We start from the raw sequence: 21617 nt of genomic DNA, 5'->3' as shown, positions 1-21617 counted from the left end.
GATGCCAAGACCAAGTCCATTAACGTGTTTTTGAATTGTTATGTTGATACTAAATACATGTAGCTCTTATGTAAACAAAGTTGACAACACAAAGCTGTCCAGTCCAGTAAAGCTTTGATTTGCCTTGTTCTAGCTGACAAAATAGTGACTTGGCAGCAATGCTTGAACCCTGAATTGAAATAGATTTTTGATAATAAATTCTCACTCTAACGTCAATGTTAACCAGATAGTTTCACATAATGTGAATATTTGTATTATTAAGAATAAACCCATGGACATTTTTGGACAGGGGAGGCTCCTGGAGAAACTGGTACCAGACTGAACTAATGTGTGTCATACCTATTTGATTTATTAAGTACTGGTTCTCTGTCTTATGAGGACGCTAAGTGGTCGGTCCAGAATCTGATGGAAAAAATAAATCCGAAGGGAGGTTGTTGTTTTTTTCTTCCAAAGTAGACTGGCAAGACTTCAGCAATTCCCCTCTCTTGACAGACAAATATCAGTTGCAGTTTTAGCAAGAATGTAGCCTGATGAGTTGCAGGCCACAGTCTGATACTTTTTCTTCCATTAATTTGTCATCATCCTATCCATCATCATTTGTTTTGGGCTGATGATGGAACAATCAAGTCAGGCTCTTGCTGCAAAGGATATATTCAAATCCTAAGTCTTAACCCCACATTCCATTTGGGCACATCTGCATTATGTCAACTCAGGGCTTGCTGGCAATGTCTTCAGCCCCTGCTATGGTCCCAATACATAAAATGATTTCAGTGTTGAACCATAACCTGTTTCTTTTATGATTTTTTTGTCTTTTCTTTTGGGGAAGGTTTAATGTTTTTTCCTATGAGTTCTCAAGTGATGCATATTATATCATAAGTAAAAAATGTCCAGACACACGAACATTGTTGCAAGTTACTACGTTAACAGTGTGTGCATTTTGTTTTGTGACACTGGAGATATATGAACTCATCTTTATCTTTCATCTGAACTCACATTTGAAATGTTTATAGCAGCAGCAGATATATGTCACGTTTGGCGTTCTGGCTCCGACCTGATCGCTCCTCACAGCAAGTTAGCATTGACATTATGGGGAGTGAAGGAAAATAACACACATAACAAACCTTGTCATATATTTATATCTTTCTTTTAATCAGACATAGGTTTATCCTACCTTTGACCTCCTATTGGGTTAAGAGAGATTATGAGAAGTGATGAGAAAATAAAACAAACATAACCACAGTGGCTGCAGGTGGTGGATGCTGGGGTAGAGGTGGGGCTGAAATAACAGGTGCAGTGCTGATGCAGGGTAACATGCATTGACAGGCAGGGGGAGAGTAGAGATACCGGACGGTTTAATTAGACTGCCAAATGAAGAGGGTGCATTTTGATAGGCGGATGTGGAGATCGCAGTATGCCATGTGTATATCAGCCCAGCTCGAGTTGACTGTCTGAATTTGCTCCCTCATTTGTAATCAAGACTACAGGCTTTTGATGATAATGTTAAAAGTCTCTCTGACCCTTACAAAAAAACCTAACAAGCAATAAATTGCATGGTGAGACCAACGAGACCACTTACTATGGGTGGTGTGCTGCAAACACGTCACAATGATCGGCCTCACGAGTCTGTGGCTGGAGGTGTGTCCTCTCTGCGTACGTGACACATCGGTTAACGACATTTAGCCACTGTTGGGTGCGAGCCCAGTCAAAGGGGGTTCTGTGAGCTGACAAAAGGGCCCCTTTTTCTCTCAATTCAAACGGATTAGTCTGGAAAACATTATCTCTTCTTTTGCCGATGGCACTTGAGACGTTAGGAACATGGTTTGTCCTTCACTGCAAGTAGGAAAAATAGAACAAATAGAAAGCCCAAGTTGGGTTAAAAAAAAAATGGAAATAAACAGAACAAGGGTGCCACAATCTGCAATATTAGGCTCATCTTTTTATTTTCTCCTTTAAGGGTAAAATAATGAGCGTACAAAGAAATTTTACATTGATGTCATTTTACAGACGTATTTGCTGTGAAATAAACATTTTATTGGTTGTGTATTAAACTCTTTTTTTAAAGGTGGATATTTACACATTGGTTTTTGGGTATGCTTTTCCTTTTCAAACTACACTGCCTCTCTGTTGGCCTGCATGACTCTTCGCTGTGGACAGTAATGACTAAATGTCATCAATGCAGCCATCAGGAACCCCCAGGTTGCTAATTATTATCTGACACAAATACCTGCAGACAATTTCACCTCCTGGGAGATCTTATCCAGACTTATGTCAATAATTTAGTGACGTCTCAAGTGATACTGGGTAATTACAGTGGTGAATGTCAATATAACACCTGCTGATTGCTTTGGGCCAACTGAGTGCTGGCATTAGCTGTCGATATTGATTCCTAAAGGTCCTGATGACAGCTCAATCAGAGAATTTCTCTCCATCTGCCTGTCTCTCTTTCTGGTGCCAACAACTGTTTTTCCACAGAATAATCATGGAACAACCCGCTTTCTGCTATCTGAAGATTTGGAGCCGGTTAAAAAAGTATGAATTCAATTTTAAAATTTGTTAACATTTCTTGTAATTTAAAGATTGCTATTAATCGCAGACTTTTTGACTGAGTAGAGAAAAAAATACCCAGGCTCGCAGATTGTAATGCAGCCCCATTTAGCTTGGTTAAAAACAAATAGAGCAGGTTTTTCTTTGACAAGTGGGCACAAAAGTAGCAATATTATTACTAATGCAATGAGAGGATTCTTTACTTCCATCTCTTGAAATGCCAAATATTCCAGAAATCCCTCTGGATGCTTGTACCGAAGAAAACATGGGCCTCCTACATAATGGTTATGTGACCAGTGTGGTTACAGGTTCAGTACAGACACGCACACACACACAACAACCCCCCCAGCAAACACAAAGATGCAAGCCTTTCCCAAACTAAACCTAATTCCACTGGATCATGTAGTGAACATTGTCTGGAGTCACACACGCCGATTCGCCCTCAATTACTGAACGGTCGGGCAGCCAGGTTTAGAACAACTTCCCTTCATTCAGAAGAACAGCAGCTGTCGGATAATGGCCTTACAATGGGGCTTAATGTGGCGGACCCTCAGTGAGGACACGCAAATGGAGTGGAAGAGGCCCGGGGGAGGATGTCGAGAGCTAATTTAGGAAAGAGTAATGGCCAGGCCGTGGCAGAAAGCAAATTAAAAGTCCTCCTCTTGAATTCCTAATACTGTTCTGGCGTGAATGATTCATAAAGACGGAATGGAATATGGTACAAGATCAATTTTCAAGTAAAGTGGTACTTTAGTAACTTAAAGGTATGGTGTGACACAAGAGTTAAGGAGACACCAGAACCTTGACCTCGACATTGGGAGTATTTTGTATGCCTGTAGTTTGATGACAAAAATGAAACACTTAAGATGTCCCCAGAAATAGCTGTATACTCTCAGGCATTTCTCCTGACAGTGTATGCAAGCCCTCGGAGACTTAAACTCTTGTGTTCCAAATCGTCCTTCTCCGGAAGAGACTGTGCATGTGGTTCCACTCGAAGCATAATGAGTATGATTGGTCAGGACCACTACATGATAGCTGCAGATGGGAAACCAGCCCCAGTCTTACGATCGGACACCTTAATGCATCATCCCAAATGACACATAAATCTGCAAACTGGTTTTATTATTTGAACTGGATGCACAGAGATAATGCTTTTTGGACTGTTGTCCTGTGTGTGTGAGTGCGTATCCTATGTGCGTCAGACTTTCATTTGTTTTTTGCACTCGCAAAACAAGTAACCCCTCAATAATTAGTTCCCACAATCTCTCAAACTATTCAAATTTCTGACCAGTTGAAGTTAAATTAAAAGCCTATTCTACATTGCCACAGCTTAACTCCTGATGACGTACATTTTTCTCAAAAGACATAGTTAAAAACTGCTGATTCAACAGATCCAGGAAACATCTTAAGGAGTCTTTGACTCAACTATTATTCTGTCTTGCCGGGAATGAGAATTGTAAAATCACAAAGATTTATGATTTACTTTGGAGGTGAGAAGTGACAGACTGGGAGCAGGACTGCCCATTCTTTCCAAGCATGGGAGTACTGCCACTAACCAGATGGATGGAGCTGTGAATTGAAGTGTAAGACTGTGAAGTCCAGATGGCTGGCACGCACATGGAAATCCCTCTAAGAACTCCTTTAATAAGCGTATATTCAAACACGGTTTAGACAAGAATTGTTTTCTTTGAGACTGAACCAAAGTCAAATGTTGTAAATGTTAACTTATACATTAAGAAAATGTAACGTGAGAAATGCACGTGTCAGTGACAGTAAAATGACTACCGTTGCATTACTTTCAAACTTTTAAATATGCATGTCCATGGTGACAAATTTGCAAGTACAGGTAAAAACACTCTGAATATATTCAGTAAACCTTTCAAAATATGTTCCAATCAGTGTGTACTCAATCATATAAAAGTTAGTTTGTTTTGCTTTTAAGAGGGTAGGATGTAAATCAGAAAATGGCAATGGGGGTGGCAGTTGGTATCTAATTTATGACCACAGTGACAACTCCTTTCAGCAGCAGGAAGCAGGCATCACACAGTTTGCTTTCTTATTTCTGGTGTCAAGTGTACAGAAGAATGTGAATGTGAGTACATTGTTTGTTTAAGCACAAAATGATGTTGGAGTCTTCCAGGTCATGACTCACACATCAGTGCCTAATTCAATTATATGAAAAAAATGAAGTGAAAATAAAAATAAATGGAAAATAAATTTGGACGTACTCGAGGCTGCATGCACAGCATACCAGCGTGACCGTGAGTGCACTTGGACTCTATGTGGTTGGTAGATCTTAAAAACAAAACAAAGATCATGAAATTATTAACAGTATTTTTTATGAAACATTTCAAGTTGAGGGGCAACACAGTGGCGCAGTGGTTAGCGCTGCCGCCTCACAGCAAGAAGGTCGTGGGTTCGATTCTGGGGCCCGGGCCTGGAACCTTTCTGTGTGGAGTTTGCATGTTCTCCCTGTGTCTGCGTGGGTTCTCTCCGGGTTCTCCGGCTTCCTCCCACACTCCAAAAACACGCATGTGAGGTCAATTGAACACTCTAAATTGTCCGTAGGTGTGCATGTGAGAGTGAATGGTTGTTTGTCTCTATGTGGCCCTGCGATGAACTGGCGACTTGTCCAGGGTGTCACCCTGCCTTCGCCCTAAGACAGCTGGGATAGGCTCCAGCAGACCCCCGTGACCCTGAATAGGAATAAGCGGGTATAGAAGATAGAAGATGGATTTCAAGTTGAGTAATGCTGTTGTCTTGCTGCTGTTAGAAAAATGTTGGCAAATTAAATAGCTGCCATTAGAGCTCCCAACCTGTGACCACTGTGAGCTTCATGTGCAGAACAGACTCCTTCGTCCATAATTTCAGGAGATGTGTCTGGAAATACATGTGCTATAGTTGAAAAGCCCTGGGAAGCTTGTTAGCAGGTGTAGATTGCAAGAGACATCCAATACTTGCTGTAAACCTCTAGCTAATGGAAAACCGTAACTGTTTTGTTTATAAAGTCAATTTTTAGTTGATTGTGTAGCTCAAAACTCGTACAACCTAAAATAAATCATACCGCTATAAAAGTATTACCAAACACCTGGACATTTCCTCTTCAGCAGTGAAGGTAATGTTTGTTTCCACAGTTGCCTTTGGTTTACTCAAAATAAATCGCCTTAATCAAGTTAATTCCCTCTTTTAAGCTCTCTGCTGTCCTCACCTGCTGTGTTTGGCCGTCCCTGAAGGTACACTTCCTGTTGCCACTGAGAATCACCTGCAGGCTGGCCCCCACTGCTCTCAAAGCCAGACTCCCGTGGTGTTCTGCTATGTTTGTTAAACCCCTGCCCACAGTTTATGAGTTATGTTGTTTTTCAAACAACATTTCTCTTGATCTAGGGAAAGTATAAGGGTCCAGACTTGAGTTCGCTGTAATACCATTAGGCCCACAGCAAACTGTCCAAACTCAATTGCGGCCCAAGATAAGTACAACAAACAGTTGGAAATATGTGCACACTCTGGCCATGTTGTACAAGGTGTCCCTTGTTGCTTTCTGTCCAAGGTCAGTGCAGATCAGGATGTTCCTGCTGTGCTGTGCGCTCCTCTGCTAGCAATTTCCAAAGGTTGACTCAATTTTCTTGATGCCACAGATGTGCAAAAGTAGATACTAGGGCAAATGATGGGACCCATTTACTTCAATTAGAAATGCTCACTTGTGTGTAAAACCCAAGCCACTTATGTAACCCAGATTTACCTCCTGGTCATGTTGCATGAAATATAAAAAGAATACTGTTTTGGCTGCTGCCCCCACCCAAAAGTTCCGGCTTTGCCCAAAGACATTTACCCTGAGAAGGCCTGTAAAATGTTTACAAAACATGAACAGTCACCCATCCATCCATTTTCTACTCCTGCTTTTGTAGCGCTGAGGGTCGTGGGGTTGCTGCAGTTGTTGTTGGGCCAAGGCGGATTTACACACTTGACAGGTTGCCTGTTTATTGGGTGACATAGAAAGACAAACAATTATTCGCACTTGCACCCAAAACCATGTTGCTATTCTTCCACCTGTAATTTTTTGAGGTGCCCTCTTAACAGTTTCCGCATTTTGTGGTGTTGGTCCATGTTTGAAACTTTATTGATAGCTATAGAAAGTGTTTGTGTAGTACAAATGACCAATAGCAAAAAAAATAAAAGATAAAATAACAACAGGAGATTTGCTGATTATTAAGACATTATTGGTTTAAATTTATTCATGATAGTCAATTAAAGTGCTACATTATGATTTCTTTGTCTCTACTTAACATTTGGGTCTTTTTGAGTTGTGCAATATTTCGGAGATGCATTCAGTATACCTCTACCAGCACAACAAAGCCAGAATTGTTTGACTGCACAGTTGTTCCCTTATAATAAAAGACTGTAGAGTGAAATCAAGTCACTTTGGAAATGAGATATCCATTCATCTATCAATCCATTTTCTGTTGTTGCTATTCACGCACTGAGTGTAAATCTGGGGGGAAAAAGGCGGGGTAGAACGAGTTACAGTTCAGAGACGCATTGAGACAAACTATTTGCACTCAAATTCACTCCTACGGACAATTTGCAGTTCCCAGTTAGCCTAATGTGTATGTCTTTGGACTGCGATAGGAAGCCGGAGAGAACCTACTTGGATACATTGAGAACATTTAAACGCCACAAAGAAAGACCACAAGTTCACAACCTTGTTATTGTGAGACGACAGTGCTAACCACTGCCCCACCGTGCTCTCCTTCGGAAATATAATGAGAAAAACAAGCACAATAACTGAAAATAACCTCTTACAAACCCCCAAACAACAAATACCTATAAGTTAATTATGAAGCAAGTTACTGAGGTGCCTCCTAAATTATTTAGAGCAGAATGCAAGTTCTTAGATGTTCAGAGTGATTATAACAGTCATTGTGAAGGTAATCGGACCAAAAAAGGAACTGTTGCCGACAAGAGTGCCCTGGTCTGAAGCCCAGCAGTAGATATTTCTCATATAGATATGTTCTTCTTCAGTGCGCTGTCTTGAGTAACTATGAGATTGTGATCTGTGAACTCTGTTGAGTCAGAGTTGTCACAGTTGAAGCCGCTTTGTGCTCCAAAGTTCACCACTAACAGTGAAACAAATGAACTTTTAGAGACCTCAGATATTAAGTTGCATTGTTAAAAAATACTGACAAACAATACTTAACAGAAAAATATGGTGCTCAAATTAAATGGATGTGTGAATAAAGCTGTGTGCATTTAAAAACAACAAAGGATCAGTGTAGCATGCAAAGCATGTGCCTGCCACACACGTTGGTGTAGTCGTGTGTCAGTTCACGTTCTAACAGAATGTGCTGGACATTGTCTTGATCACCAGGCAATGGGTTCTTCCACTGCATAATTTTGGATCAATTCTTCTTCCAGCTTTGCATGTGTGGGTCATTGTGCGTGCCTGTGTCTGTGGCTGGATAAGGACACTGATCCATGTATGGCTTTAGCACACAGGCTCATTTTTTTTAACTCCTCCCCCTGCCTTCAGCCAGGGAGTGATTAGAGCCAATACAACCTTGGACAGAGAGACTGAGAGAGAGAGAGAGAGAGAGAGCGCAAGAGAGAGACGGGTGAGGGAGGAAGAGACACACAAAGAGGGAGAGAGGGTAAAAAAAGAGAGAGAACAGCCACTTCGTTGGTGCCTGCAACAGCGCAACTGTTGCTTGATCTCCAACATGCCCATTGTAGCTCATGAAGGATTCATGGAAAAACACCCCAAAGTCCCCTGTCCCAGTGGATGGATTTGAACGGACAAGTCTTGGCTTTTCTCAACACCCTTAACGTTGCAGGGCTGACGAAAATGCTGCAGCTCAGTCAGCTCAATTTTTGGACCAAGTTTGGATACATTTATTTGGGGAATATATTGTTTGTACCCACACCAGGAGCACCTCTACGAACAGTCACCCTTGAGAAGATGGAGAGCCGCTGCCTCTTGCTGAAAACTGCCAAGTAAGAGTCAGAGGTGTAAAATGTAAGTAGCCATGGTGCTGCGCTGAACTACTGGCGGGCAGGCTTTCAAACGATGCTTGTGAGAAGTGCAGTTTATTTTTTAGTCGCAACACTTTAACTCCTCGTGGATGAGTCGAGCTTTGAATAATGGATGGCAGCCTGAATGAGACCAACAGTACGGGACGTTACTATGCGGCGGGACCCTGGAGCCTCGTTATACTGGTCGTCATAATACTGATCACGGTGGCTGGGAACCTGCTGGTCATCATCGCTGTAGCCCGCACCCCGCAGCTTCAGACCACCACAAACATTTTCATCATGTCCCTGGGCTGCGCCGACCTCATCATGGGGGTTTTGGTGGTGCCTCTGGGGGCCACCATTGTGGTGACGGGCAAATGGCAGCTGAGTGACACTTTCTGTGACTTCTGGACGTCTGTGGACGTCCTGTGTGTGACGGCGAGCATAGAGACGCTGTGTGTCATAGCAGTGGATCGCTACATCGCCATCACCAGGCCCCTCAGGCACAAGGTTGTCCTCAACAAGTGTCGTGCCCGAGTGATCGTTTGCCTTGTATGGGTTGTGTCCTCCTTGATTTCCTTCGTGCCAATAATGAATGGGCTGTGGCGCGACGACGATGCCGCGGCCAAAGCGTGCTACGAGGATCCGGCATGCTGCAACTTTGTTACCAACAGGGCCTACGCCATCACATCTTCCATCATTTCTTTTTATATTCCACTACTCATCATGATATTTGTGTATGCAAAAGTCTTTGTAATTGCGACGAGGCAGGTCCAGCTCATAGATAAGTGTCGCAAGAGATTCCAGAACGACTATCCGACCCCATGCCCCAACAACAACGGGCTGTTGGCCGACCCGGGCTCCAGCGCCTCCACCAACATCACGCCCAGGAAAAGCCCCAAGCGAAGGCCATCGCGGTTAATGCTCGTCAAAGAACACAAAGCCATCAAGACTTTGGGTATCATCATGGGGACCTTCACCATGTGCTGGTTGCCGTTCTTTGTAGCGAACATCATCAATGTCTTCAACAGGGACGTCCCCTCGGACACCATCTTCAGACTCTTGAACTGGCTGGGTTACATTAACTCCGGCCTCAACCCCATTATCTACTGCAGGAGTCCAGAGTTCCGCACTGCCTTCAAGAACCTGCTGGGGTGTCCGTGGGTTTCCAACTGGCGCCTCAATGCTTTCTGTAAGGAGCTGCGGACTCGATGCTCCTGCTTTCTGTGGCAAGCTGAGACAGGCACAGCAGGCACACTGCAGAAGTCCACGGCCAACAGGTCTGAGGGCAGCCTCGACAGCGCTCAGGGAAGCGACAAAAGCAAAGAGGCTTCTCCTGGTCCTCTACAGCCCAACGGCAGCCAACAGTTCAGTGATGCATCAGGACAAGATACGCAATAGTAAGTTGATTTATGTATCTATCAAGGAGCAAACGGAAGCAACGCTATATTTAATGGACATGGCCACTTGCCAACCTGAAATATTCCATTTACTATATCTAGATAACATGGAGTTGTTTCACATATTCAAAATGGGACAATGCAAGACTGTATATGTGTGTTATGGCAGATAGTTGAACTGGCTTTTAGACAACTCTGTAAGTCTATGAGGGCAGAGAGTCATTATGGCCTCTGCACTTGTCAGCAACCCGAATCTCAGTAAGAGACATGGAGGGGATTCGTTGACGCTGTCAAATAAGAGGAGTGAGGCCTGGCAGTAAGACGAACCTTTAAACATGCAGTGACTAATCAATTTTCCAGAGAATCAAACGTGATGCACAGGCTTTGCTATGTGCGTCATTGCCACTTGGGGGCTTTACTGAAGACAAGATGCACACTAATATGTGCATATTGACAAAACTATATGTCACTCGCATATTTAAAAAAGGAACACAGCAGTCATACTTCAGACATTAAACAAAGTATCTTATAGTATTCTTTGTTTTTCTGTCTTTTTTTTTATATCATTCAACAAAAAATAACCTATACATGCTTGTACAATTGACAGTAGTTTTTAGTAGCCTAAAAATTTCATGCGTTCTTGACTTTCATAGATTGGCTTTTACATGTCACTGTGATGCTGTTCAGAAGTTATATTAATCATAAAAGTGTTGAAATTCCTATCTCTGAAACCTGGAGGAAATGTAAAGTGAATTTAAATGATCAAAGTCAATTAAATTAAAGTATTAATGAATAAGTTAAGGTAATTTTATAAATCGCAAAAACACACAAAAATATATTTAATATATAAATCATGATTTCAAAAAACATTTTTTTTTGTTGTCATTGTGACGGTTATTGATGGTTGTTGATGTCATATGTTATTAAACAGTGACAAAAGTTGCCAGCTTAATTAAAAAAGGTTTAAAAAAAAGTTGTTAAGAAGTTATTCTGGAAGTTATAAAAAAAACAAAACCAGAATGGTCAATATTTGGGTGAAACACTGAGTATGAAAAAAATAGTTATAAGGGACAACAGTATGATTCCAGTGTTACCAAATGTTTTTGAGTACATTGGTACATCTGAGGACACTCATTTGCTTCTGCTTGTCGATGGGCGCACCCTGCCCCTCCAGAGAGCAGATAACCCTTTATCACTGAAGTGCAAGTCTTCTACAGCTGAGAGGACGTTTACAAGAGCAGTAGCCAATGTGAATATGTCCATTGAAGAACTTAAGACGGGACTGGATTAGTTAGGAATTTTTGCCAAAACCTCAATTTACAATCACATAATTCATTTAAAATCGTTTCTTTTCTTACTTTGAATTATTTTGTACACCACGTGAACACTTTGCAAAAACACTTCAAATAGCTTTCAGGGATAAAGCCCACTATAGCATGTTTTAAGATAAATAATATGACTCTTTTACCTAGTTGTTCAATTCTACCAGTGTACAAATGCAAGTTTTGACCAAAACCATTCATTTTGGCATTTTATCAATAGCTATGAATAAACAACATGTTTAGATTTCTTAAATAGAAATTAAAATCATCACAATACATTTAAATTCTTTATTGAAAACTTGCAGAGGTGTCAAGTCATGATATGGTCGTATTATGCTAAATCCAATAAGTAACCCATTTTTATAGCACTAGGATGCGTTCACTTTATATATTTGCTCTCAACACTATATTGTTTTTCTCTTCCCTTTTCCTGTCAGAAACTTTATAGACACTATAAATTGGACAGTTATGTGGGAAACATGTTGGTGCATATAAAGCTCTTCCTTAAAAGGAGCTCGTTTGAATTCTGTGGTAAATCACGCCAAGAGAAAAAGCTCTGAGTCGGATGATGTTGTAAGTGAGACCAGCCGCTCCAGAGTGACTCTGGCGGCTTGTTTAATGCAGGTTTAGCGGAAGCATCCTTCCAAGAAGAGTCGGGGCTGTCGAGGTGGCCAGTTGTGGCCAATAATGCTATATGAGTAGCATGCTTTCTTTAAACCTTCGGATAACAATAGTTTAAGTCAAAACCAGGGCTAACAAAACAGGAAGTGCAACCACTTTCATGATTATTCAGCAAGAGTAGCTGCTCTGCAGTGCACTGCAGAGTGGCCAGTATCATGCATTTGTTTCCAGAGAAAGACATGCAGGCATCTCGCTGCAGCCCTTATCAACACCCACAGCAGCCATCGGCCTCCGTTACGTATGCACTGTGCTCGTCACAGGACAAATATCTCCTGGATTCCCTGTATCACAGCATTTTTTTTATTTATTTTTTTTCAAAATCCGTCCTCACGATTGTATCTTGAGATGTCTTTGAGTCTTCAAAATGAAAGTCAACCAGACTTAAACAAAAGGAGTCTATCTTGTTTTATCGCTGGCTTCAATTGTGATCAAGTTTGTGGACAGTGTGCACTGTAAAGGCCAAATCATTAAATGAAAGGCACTGCTGTGCTTCATATGACCGAAGGCTTAAGCAGAGTCCCCTCATGACTGACAACACTGGAAAACGAACTTTAGAGAGCAGAACATTTCACTTAGCTTGGCACGGAGAAGTATGAATGTGGACGAGTGATAAGCAAACACATTCACACTTTTCTAGTTGATGAAGCTGCTGCTATCAATGCTGTTACATCATATTTAAAGTTCAAAGGAAAAAAAGCTTTTTTCTTTTTTTTCCAGCATAAGGGGATCTTTAAACAAGAGTAAAGAGTCCTGTTCCACGGACAATTTGGAGAATACAAAGTTGCATTTGTGAAAAATAATTAGTATTACAGTTTTGCCTCAAATTTAGTCCACATAGAGAAGCATCTTGTTTCGGTTACAAATGAGCTACTAAAAATGTGATTATAAACACAATAGCTTTTTTTAGATTTTTCCCCTGTGGTTGCGTAAACTAAATATTTACATGACGATTTACAAGAGAAAGTCACATCATTTTAAAAAATAAATAAATAAAGTGATTTTCCAGTTCCAGAATGCCATGTTTAGATGTTTTCAAGCAAACAAAAAAATAGAAAAAACACCTTTTTGAGTTTTGTTTTGTTTGTATGCCTCAGTAATTTAGTGGATTTGCTACATGGCAATTAGAATGCATTAAAAAATGCTTGCTATTGTGTATATAGTCACATTTTTAGTAGCTCGTTTGTAATCGAAACAAGATGCTTCTTTATGTGGACGAAGTTTGAGGCATAACTGTAATATTGATTATTTGTCACAAACGCAACTTGTATTCTCTAAATCGTCGTTGTCGTGAAACGGCTCACTTACTCATGCGGCTCTCATGTTTAAAGATCCCCTTATAGGAAAAAAATAAACAGGACTTTGCTGACAACTATATTTGTTATGTCACATATTTAAAGGCCAAGTTGAATTCACAAGCTCTCATCAGAATGTCCCACTTGGTTTCCATGATCTGAACACAAGAAACGCTTTGCTTCTATGTCTCAGCTTATAGAAGAGCTTCACCAAAAGAGCACTAATAGTATTTATTGTGATGTGTGTGTCTGCCACCGTCAGCGTGTGCTACACCACGGTGTCATGCCCCCACAAATATATATATATATATACATATATATATATATATATATGTATATGTATATATATATATATATATATATATATATATACATATATATATATATATATATTTGCATGGCAAGGTTACCTACAATGTGGCCCCGGCAGGAAATCAGACGGATGCTTTCCAGCTGTTCTAAGAAAAGACCTGCGACTGCGCCGCACTTTTTCACACAGTTAAAAGGCTGCAGACGACAGGAGAGGGTAAGACCATTCGTGTTGGTGTCACAGGTCAGACATTACATTTCAGCTTGACTTGCTCTTGACAGCCTGACACCTATTTTCCAAACAAAAAAAATGCCATGTCTCACACTTGAGAACTCCGACATGACGCCAGTGTGTAGTATTTGCTGAATTACAGCTGGATTGCTGTGTTTAAACAGGCACCTTCATGGTAACATGCTAACTCGCTAACTGATGGTAACGGGCACAACCAGTTTTGTGACGGCAAATTTTGTTGTCGATTTTGTCTATTTTCGTAGAGACAAAAATCTGATAAATTTGTTTTATGCCGAACTGACGATTGAACACAATTAGATGCTAGAAATTACTTTTAAAAAGGCAGATTTTTTAGCAAACTCCAACAAATGAATAGTTCCAGTATTTCGCGGGCGAAGAAGAGATGGCACATGTGCTTCCACTCCCGCAATTTCAAAAATGTGTAAAAGGCCAGTTCTAATGCATTGTGCAGCGTAAGTATCGCGTAATGCTCTCACGCTGTGATAGACCCAGCTTTCAGAGGAAGCTGCTAATGTGCGGCTGATTACAGCACTGGGTAAAAAAAAAAAAAGGTCTGGATGCTGACGCAACAGGCGCGGCGGCGAGGACGATGTTAAGCACACATTACGACAACCTCATGTTTGGATGGCGTCCTAGGAGGGGCCGACTAGCGCTAATGCTCTCCTTCCTGCCTTGTGAAACCAGCGGTTTTTGAGTCGTTCTCCGCCTCGCTGTTCACACAGGCTTCACGCACGCCAGGCCTCCAGAGCGTGCATGCGGTCAGGAGGCACGCTAAAGGCTGGGTCGCACTCACGAGCGCGAGAAGCGAGCGCTGCGATAAAGCAAAGCAGGTGGCTGTGAACTGTCGGAAACCTCCAGCAAAGCCTTTTCAAACCTGGCTTCTATCAGGACAAAGTCATGGTCTGAGGGTGCCTGCCCGAGAGTTGTGCAAAAAAGAAAAAATCTTGAACTCATCTCGTAGAAAGGCAATGAATCGTTGCCGCGTATCGTTTTTGACATATAGCCAGTTCATTTTTCAAGCCGTATTTTTCCCTGCGTTACAATGAGTCCAATCGTTTTTGCACATGCCGACTTAATATGCTGCTCACCAAGCAGCTTGTTGCCAGGTTTGAGGGCAGATTCATCCATAAGTGAAGCTTAAATCAGGTTTTAATATGTTCAGAGCTTCACCGAAAAGTTTTTAGGGTGAGACACAACCAATCTACCAAAGGAACTCTTAATTGGCAATTTGCACCTGGATGTGAAAGGTGCATTTCAGCCACAGAATGTGATGTGAGTGTGTGTGTGTGTGTGTGTGTGTGTGTGTGCGTGTGCCTTAATTGACGCTGAACTCTGCCAGCTTTAAGCAATTTATATTCCAGAAGGGAAATAACAGCGAGTACAATGCCTGAACAGCATCGCAAACTGCTCTCAATGTGTGTTCCAATTACACAACGTTTCTGCTTTCACTCGCCTAACAGTGGTCACCGACAAATTATCCATAAAATAGCTGCTAGCGGTCACACTCACAATGAAGCTTGCTGAGAAGATAAGCAACGCCTGATGAGAACTGCATTTTAAACTATGCGAAAGAATGGAGGGATCAGTTTGGAGGGGGTGACGTTGACTTTTTCCCATAAGGAGATCAAATCCATATTTTAAACATCTGTGTTAGAACCACAACCTGGGGATTTTTGGGGGACTTAAATTGCATTGATTTCAGTGAATCGATCTCCGCTGGTACCTTTTAAAAAAAGCTTTGTGCTGTCTTGTTTTATGGCGCCTTTTCAAAGTGGAGAGTAAAACAGCACGGAAAAAGAGACAGGTGCGGTGATGATATCAATCCTGTTTTTCCACAGTGTCGCGTGAGACAGCAAATAAATGTTGTTGTGGCGGGTTTTTATCTGATAGAAAACAAAAAATGCTGTGTGACTAGATTCACCAAACAGGCACGATAGTGTGAGACAGAAACCAAACTTCCTACCAACGTACCAGACCATTTCTGCCATGCCTATTTTTATTATAAGATTACACAACCTCTGAGCTTTTTTTTTTTTTTTTTTTTTTTTTTTAATTATTATAATAATACATTCTGTTTGTTGGGGTGCCTTTCACAACACTCAAGGTTGTCAGAAACAGAAACAGATAAAATACAAAACACCAGAGATAAAATACTAAACAGCATACAACAAAACATGCAGCAATAAAATACATTAAAATGCATAAAAAAAAGAACTGTATATTAAAGTGCAGTTCGTCAGGTGTAATGGGCAAGTTTGAACAGATGAGTTTTTAGTTTGGATGTAGTGTAGTGTAGTACAGATGTAGTGTTACGGTGGTCATGAGCGAGTGATAGGTTGATTCACATTTGGGGTCGACATTGTGCCAACTTTCAAAAACTGGAAAAAGGAAAAAGGAGAACAAATGAAGAATTTTCATTGCGCAAGTGTGCATTGCCCTCACAACAGTGCGGATAATTGTTTGACATAAAACTGTTAAAAAAAAATATCTGGCTATGTCAAACCCCACTGCTTTCATCTGGTCATCTTTTTTGCCATGTTAGGTTAAATTGAATTACTTCAGAAGTGGATCAAAATTGATTGTTTTTGCCATGATTTGTAAAACTAAACACATTTTTTCATTACCAAATATAAGTTGCAGACAAACAAGTAGTGTTGTAGTCAAGACCGGCCGCACCAACCGAGACCAAGACATTATCAAGACTGGAGAGTATCGAGATCCAGACGAAACCAAGACTTTATATATCAAAGAAAAGTAACAACAAAACAGAAAAAATGACCAGTATCTTTTTTATTTTCAAGTTTGCTTCTAAATTGAACAGCAACATCTCTTTTCAAGCAAGGTATCTTTTCATCATTTCCTTTAACATTTTGCTGCTTTGCCAACTTTTTTTAAACCATTTTCATAAGCCGTCACCGAGACAAGCACGAGTAAAAAGGCCTCCGAGGCCAAGACGAGATTGAGACCCTTAAAAAGTGGTCTTGAGACCAAGACCAACCTCGAATACTGCAACACTACAGACTAGGTTCCAACGCCCCCCAGTTACAGTTGCACAATTTAATAATAAATGTTAGAAGCATGTTTGTCCCGCTACAAACTCACGAAAAAATATTAAGACAATGATTTTTTTTTTTTTTTTATCTTCCCAAGTATAAAGAAACTAAGATACGTTATGTACAAGGAGAAAGCTAACATGCTAACTAATGACAACTGAAACCAATGCTGGTGTGTTCCTGTCTTCTCAGCTTTACGTTGCAGGAGAAGGACGGATGAAGCGAAAAATGTCATTCTACTGAGAGAGACTGTTTCCCAGCCAACACTGTGATTCCGCTGAAGGCTGGAGCCACGCACCAGTGAGGATAAGCTGAGGAGGAAGCGCACCGGATCGAGTTTGTCGAGACACAGCCAGAGCACAGGAGCTCGGTGGCTGCCCCGGTAGAACGCAGGAGGAAGTTCTGCTCCAAGTCGTGCAATCTGGTGACATCATCAGGCCATCTATCTAGACCCCGTCTGCACAGGAAGACGACTCGACTTTGGGGGGAATTGTGGTTTGAAATATGCACTTATTTTGTACAGTACTTTATCTGATAAGTTATGTATTTATTACACAATGAGTCTGTCGCCAAATACCAAAGTTGTATAATTTAATGCAAAGTCATATTTATAAAAAAGGTTGCCTTCACTGACAGAGAAACACCCCATCTCCCACGATTAATTGTTTTATCCGTATTTCCACATTAGTTGTATGCAGTACTTTTTGTGAATAGATCCCATTAGCGACAGAAGATTTGGAAAAGGGCAGATGGTCTGAAAAAGCTTCATTGCTTCCATGCGTACAGACCTCACTTAAAAAAAACAACAAAAAAAACAAAACAACAGAAGATCATTTTAATCTCCCGTCAAAATGAAAATAAGTCCCATTTTAATAACAATGACCGTTTTTCCTGTTGCCCAGCAGGTAGAAATCTGTTTCAAACATAAATTCTTAATCATAGAAATACAACGTCCACTCAAAGAAACACACTCCATGTTATTTATGAACACACGTTGACGTGACCCAAAGGCACACAGGGAAATGTATTGACGTTAAAGGTGAATCACAGTCTTCACGACTTCCATAGTAATGTTATGTTGGGCCTGTGTTGTGTATTAGGTCTACATCTGTTGCATTGATGATGAAATAAAACATTGTTGAACTTTGTGACTGTGTTGTAAAACTCTCGGACTTGCTTGCTAACCATCCATTCACTTGTTGTCAGCATATCAACATCTGATAACAAGACTTCAAACCAACTTATCTGGTTTCCCTCGGTTTAATGTAGAAATATTAAAGTCAACATATTTTAGTGTAGGTCAGATGAAATTGAGAACTACATTCAGAAAGTAGATAAACCCTTTATATTTACCAATTCAGCAATGAATTAGCCCTGCTGCCTTTCACACCTCACCTATTGAAAATTGACAGATTCTGTGATATTTTCAACCATACCAATATTTTTTTTCCTTTAAATTTATTTGAAATTGAGAAAAGAATTGAGTTTTCAGTGACAGAGGAATTTAGGCTCTTGACTACGAACTGTGACGAACTTTGGTTTCGCCGGTTCTCTGACTGCTGGAGTGTCGTCAGTCGGAATCTAATACCAATTCAGAGGGGAAACAATTGTCCTGTCTGAGAGTAGCAGTCAATCCCAGCAGCTGAATGTTTTCCACAAGCAAGAGCTAGATACAGATTTCAAATATAAATTTTAACTGACGCCACCACTTCGGCACTACTGGGTGCAATTCAGTTGATATGGTGGACAATATTAAGGTGTTTAATCCGCACAGTAATTGCGTAAGGGTCAAGCTGCTCACAAAAGTATTTACTGTGTGTTCTCAGAAAAAAAAAAAATCATACTGTCAGTAAAGTTCTAAAAGGTGCTTTCTGCAAGAGGCAGAACAAATTACGACAACATGCTTACTGAAGGCAAAACGGGATGAGATGGAAAACAAATCGCATCAAACAATAGAATATTATGACACATGATCATGAATACATCAACAAAGAGTTGAGATTTGGCCCTCACAAACACTTTTAACTGAATAGAATTTATTACAGAATCAACTCAATGAAAACAAGCATAGCCTTTGTTGTCACTGAAGTAACTTAAGTGCAACTCCTTTAGTGCTTGACATCATCCAACCATTTGATATAACTAATAACTAATAACTACTGTTATTTTTGAAAATTATTTGCAACAAAACAAAAACAGTCAAGAGATGCAGAACAAATAAAGACTGATAAACTCCTAACAAAGCCATGCATGTCTGCCAGTTTTAAAAAAAGGAGACAGCATATGGTTTATACAGCATAGTTCTACCCGATAGAGGCTTCTGCACTCAGGGTTATTGGGGCTACTGAATGATCTCTAAGAAAATATTGAAAACAGCCATTGCACCACGGTTGTTGTATGAGCTAACGTGCATGTTAGCGCGGCGGTAGTTGATTTTTGTTTGGCGCCTGTGTTTTGTTCCTTTGTTTGTTGTGGAGATAGCTCTGGGAAAGAAGCATTCCCTGATAGCGTCCATGCAGGTCTGGCCAGAGGGAAACAGGTCAAACAGGTCATGGCCGGGCTGTGAACTGTCCTTGATGTTGTTGCTGCTGGCTCTGCTGTGGTAGCAGGAGCTGGCAGAGTGCAGCCCGCGATCCCCTGGGCCGTGCCGATCACTCTCCGACGCACTCTCCTGTCAGCTGTGGCGCAAAACCCGCATTCAACACTGAGATGCGATGCGTCGGCGTGCTCGCGACAGAACTGTAGGAGGTTACCAGCGGCTCCCTCAGTTTCGGGAAGTGAAGTCGCTGCTGGGCCTTGGCAAAGCTGTGGTGTTAACAGTTCAGGAGAGGTCATCTGAGAAGTGAACAACCAGGAATCTAGAAGTGCACCTTCTAGAGTGTTGCTGTTTCTGGAGAGCCCAGGAAACACTCATCTGTTGTAGGCGAGTCAAAAGTTTTGTCAACTTGAAAATATAAAAATATATTTTAGTATATATTTTTTTTGCCATTTGCCATTTGTAGAGCAATGAAATCACTTTTCAATTTTAAGCTTAAAATTAGTCATGTTGAAGGCTCGCCTTTTAAGAACACAAGGACACTTTTTGCACATGCAGACAAACTGCCCTTTATCAGCCACTTCGTCTGGAGCCTGCTCCAATTTTCCTCTAAACCAATTTTTCCCAGAAGATACGTTTCAGTACATTCTGAATGAATGAAAAGACCTTGAACAATTTAGAGTTCAAAGATTACCATTTAGAAGCCCTTCAGTCCAGCTGAGATAAAATACCTCAATTAGATTTAATTGAAGCATCAGATCATAACATAAATTAGCCAGTGTGGATTAATCATAGCAAGAGTAGGAACTGTGCACTTTGCACCAATCATCTAAAAGCTTCTTTGTGTTTTTTTTTTTATCCTGAGAGCATTATGCTAATGAAGAATAATCTGAAAAAATGTTCCTCAAAGCAAGTAACACTAGAAGATGGATTAAAATGAACTCGTAGGATAAAATGGAAAGAAAGGCATTTTTATAACTTGTTTTAACCTGCTGACATTGTATTTAGTAGTCACACACACACACACACACACACACACACACACACACACACACACACACACACACACAAATAATTGACAATGATATCATGTTTCCCAAGAGCCATTACATCATTTCATCAGAAGATGCGGCCCTGTACTTTTTAACTGTGACCTAGAAAACCCCACAACCAACATCACATGTACTAATGCTGTTATACAATGGACCTGCGGGCTTTCGACAAACATTATGGGAAAAAAATGTTTAGTTTATTTTTGCGAGGAACTCAAGGTATGGCCGGCTAATTGAGCAAGATCACTGGCAGACAGCTAAGTGCCTAGTTTGGCCACACTGCCATCTAGTGTGCTTATTAGTCAATAACCAGATTATTGAAATGGTTCATGCATCTTGTCCCCAATAATTATCACTTCAATGCATCAGTTGCATAAAGTAAAGGACTTTGTGGCTCCTAATTCTACTTAAACTGAAACAAAATCGAAGCTTCTTGGCTTGACTTCATATCAAGCTACTGGGGCCAAAGGTGCCTTCGAACAAGCCCTAATGAGCGGGAGGAGGCGATCAAAGGCTGGATTCTCTTGGGAACCGACTTGCCGCTTCTCTAAACCGAGCAAGCAGCCTTTCATTTGGGCCCATTTGACAGTAGCCTGCCACAGTGGCGCAGGTAAACTCGCCAAAGACACAAATTAGCCTGCTACAATCCCATCCCTCGCTGTTGTCAAGGTGACAGCATCCCAAAACGTGTCGCAGCCTAGCAACAGTGTCTAAACAAAAAGCAGTCAGACAGGCACGATAAGGCAACCTGCAAGCGACCTCGGTAATGGAGGGATCGGCCTGAGTGGAGACCCGGGTGCTCATCTGCCCTTGTTTACCAATAGTCCGGCCACAGCTCTGAGCATGGAAACTCTGCCGCCGTCCAGCGTCAAGGCAGACTATCACACCAGGACGAGTTAACCTCGCAATGAGAGGTGAGTCCACTTGGGTTTCTCTCCAACTTTTCTCAAGGAGGTATTTTGATAGTTTTGTGATATTTCAGTGTTTCTGGAAAAATGAAAAATCCGACAATATCATCAATCACTCGGGTATGAAATCTGCCCTTGACCGTAAGGTGGCAAAATCATCATGAAGCAAGTTTGAAAGAATCGTTGCTCCTCGGTTGGAAGTGACAGCGTCAGTCTTTCACGGACTGGAAAAGTGACGCGTTCAGGAAATGACTGTAGCTG

At 41.1% G+C, this 21617-nt stretch overlaps 1 protein-coding gene across 1 annotated transcript; it reads left to right on the top strand.

The window, feature by feature from the left end:
* Positions 1-8115: 8115 nt before the first annotated feature.
* adrb3a (adrenoceptor beta 3a) lies at positions 8116-18008 on the top strand. Its single transcript, XM_076038992.1, has 2 exons — positions 8116-9950; positions 17053-18008. Exons 1-2 carry the CDS (start codon positions 8680-8682, stop codon positions 17078-17080), a joined length of 1299 nt encoding a protein of 432 aa, XP_075895107.1. The 5' UTR covers positions 8116-8679; the 3' UTR covers positions 17081-18008.
* Positions 18009-21617: the final 3609 nt, after the last annotated feature.

This window comes from Nelusetta ayraudi, unplaced genomic scaffold, assembly GCF_046127955.1.
Source record: "Nelusetta ayraudi isolate G7.1 ecotype Tasmania unplaced genomic scaffold, CSIRO-AGI_Nayr_v1 ptg000058l, whole genome shotgun sequence".
In the NCBI taxonomy this organism is placed as follows: Eukaryota; Metazoa; Chordata; class Actinopteri; order Tetraodontiformes; family Monacanthidae; genus Nelusetta; species Nelusetta ayraudi.
This window is presented reverse-complemented; position numbering and strand designations above follow the sequence as displayed.

What these genes read in the sequence shown, in the direction of transcription:
- adrb3a (XM_076038992.1), top strand. Translation starts at nt 8,680, where the DNA reads ATGGATGGCAGCCTGAATGAGACCAACAGTACGGGACGTTACTATGCG. An exon ending in TCAGGACAAGATACGCAATA is followed by an intron (nt 9,951 to 17,052) that starts GTAAGTTGATTT and finishes CTGTCTTCTCAG; the next exon opens with CTTTACGTTGCAGGAGAAGG.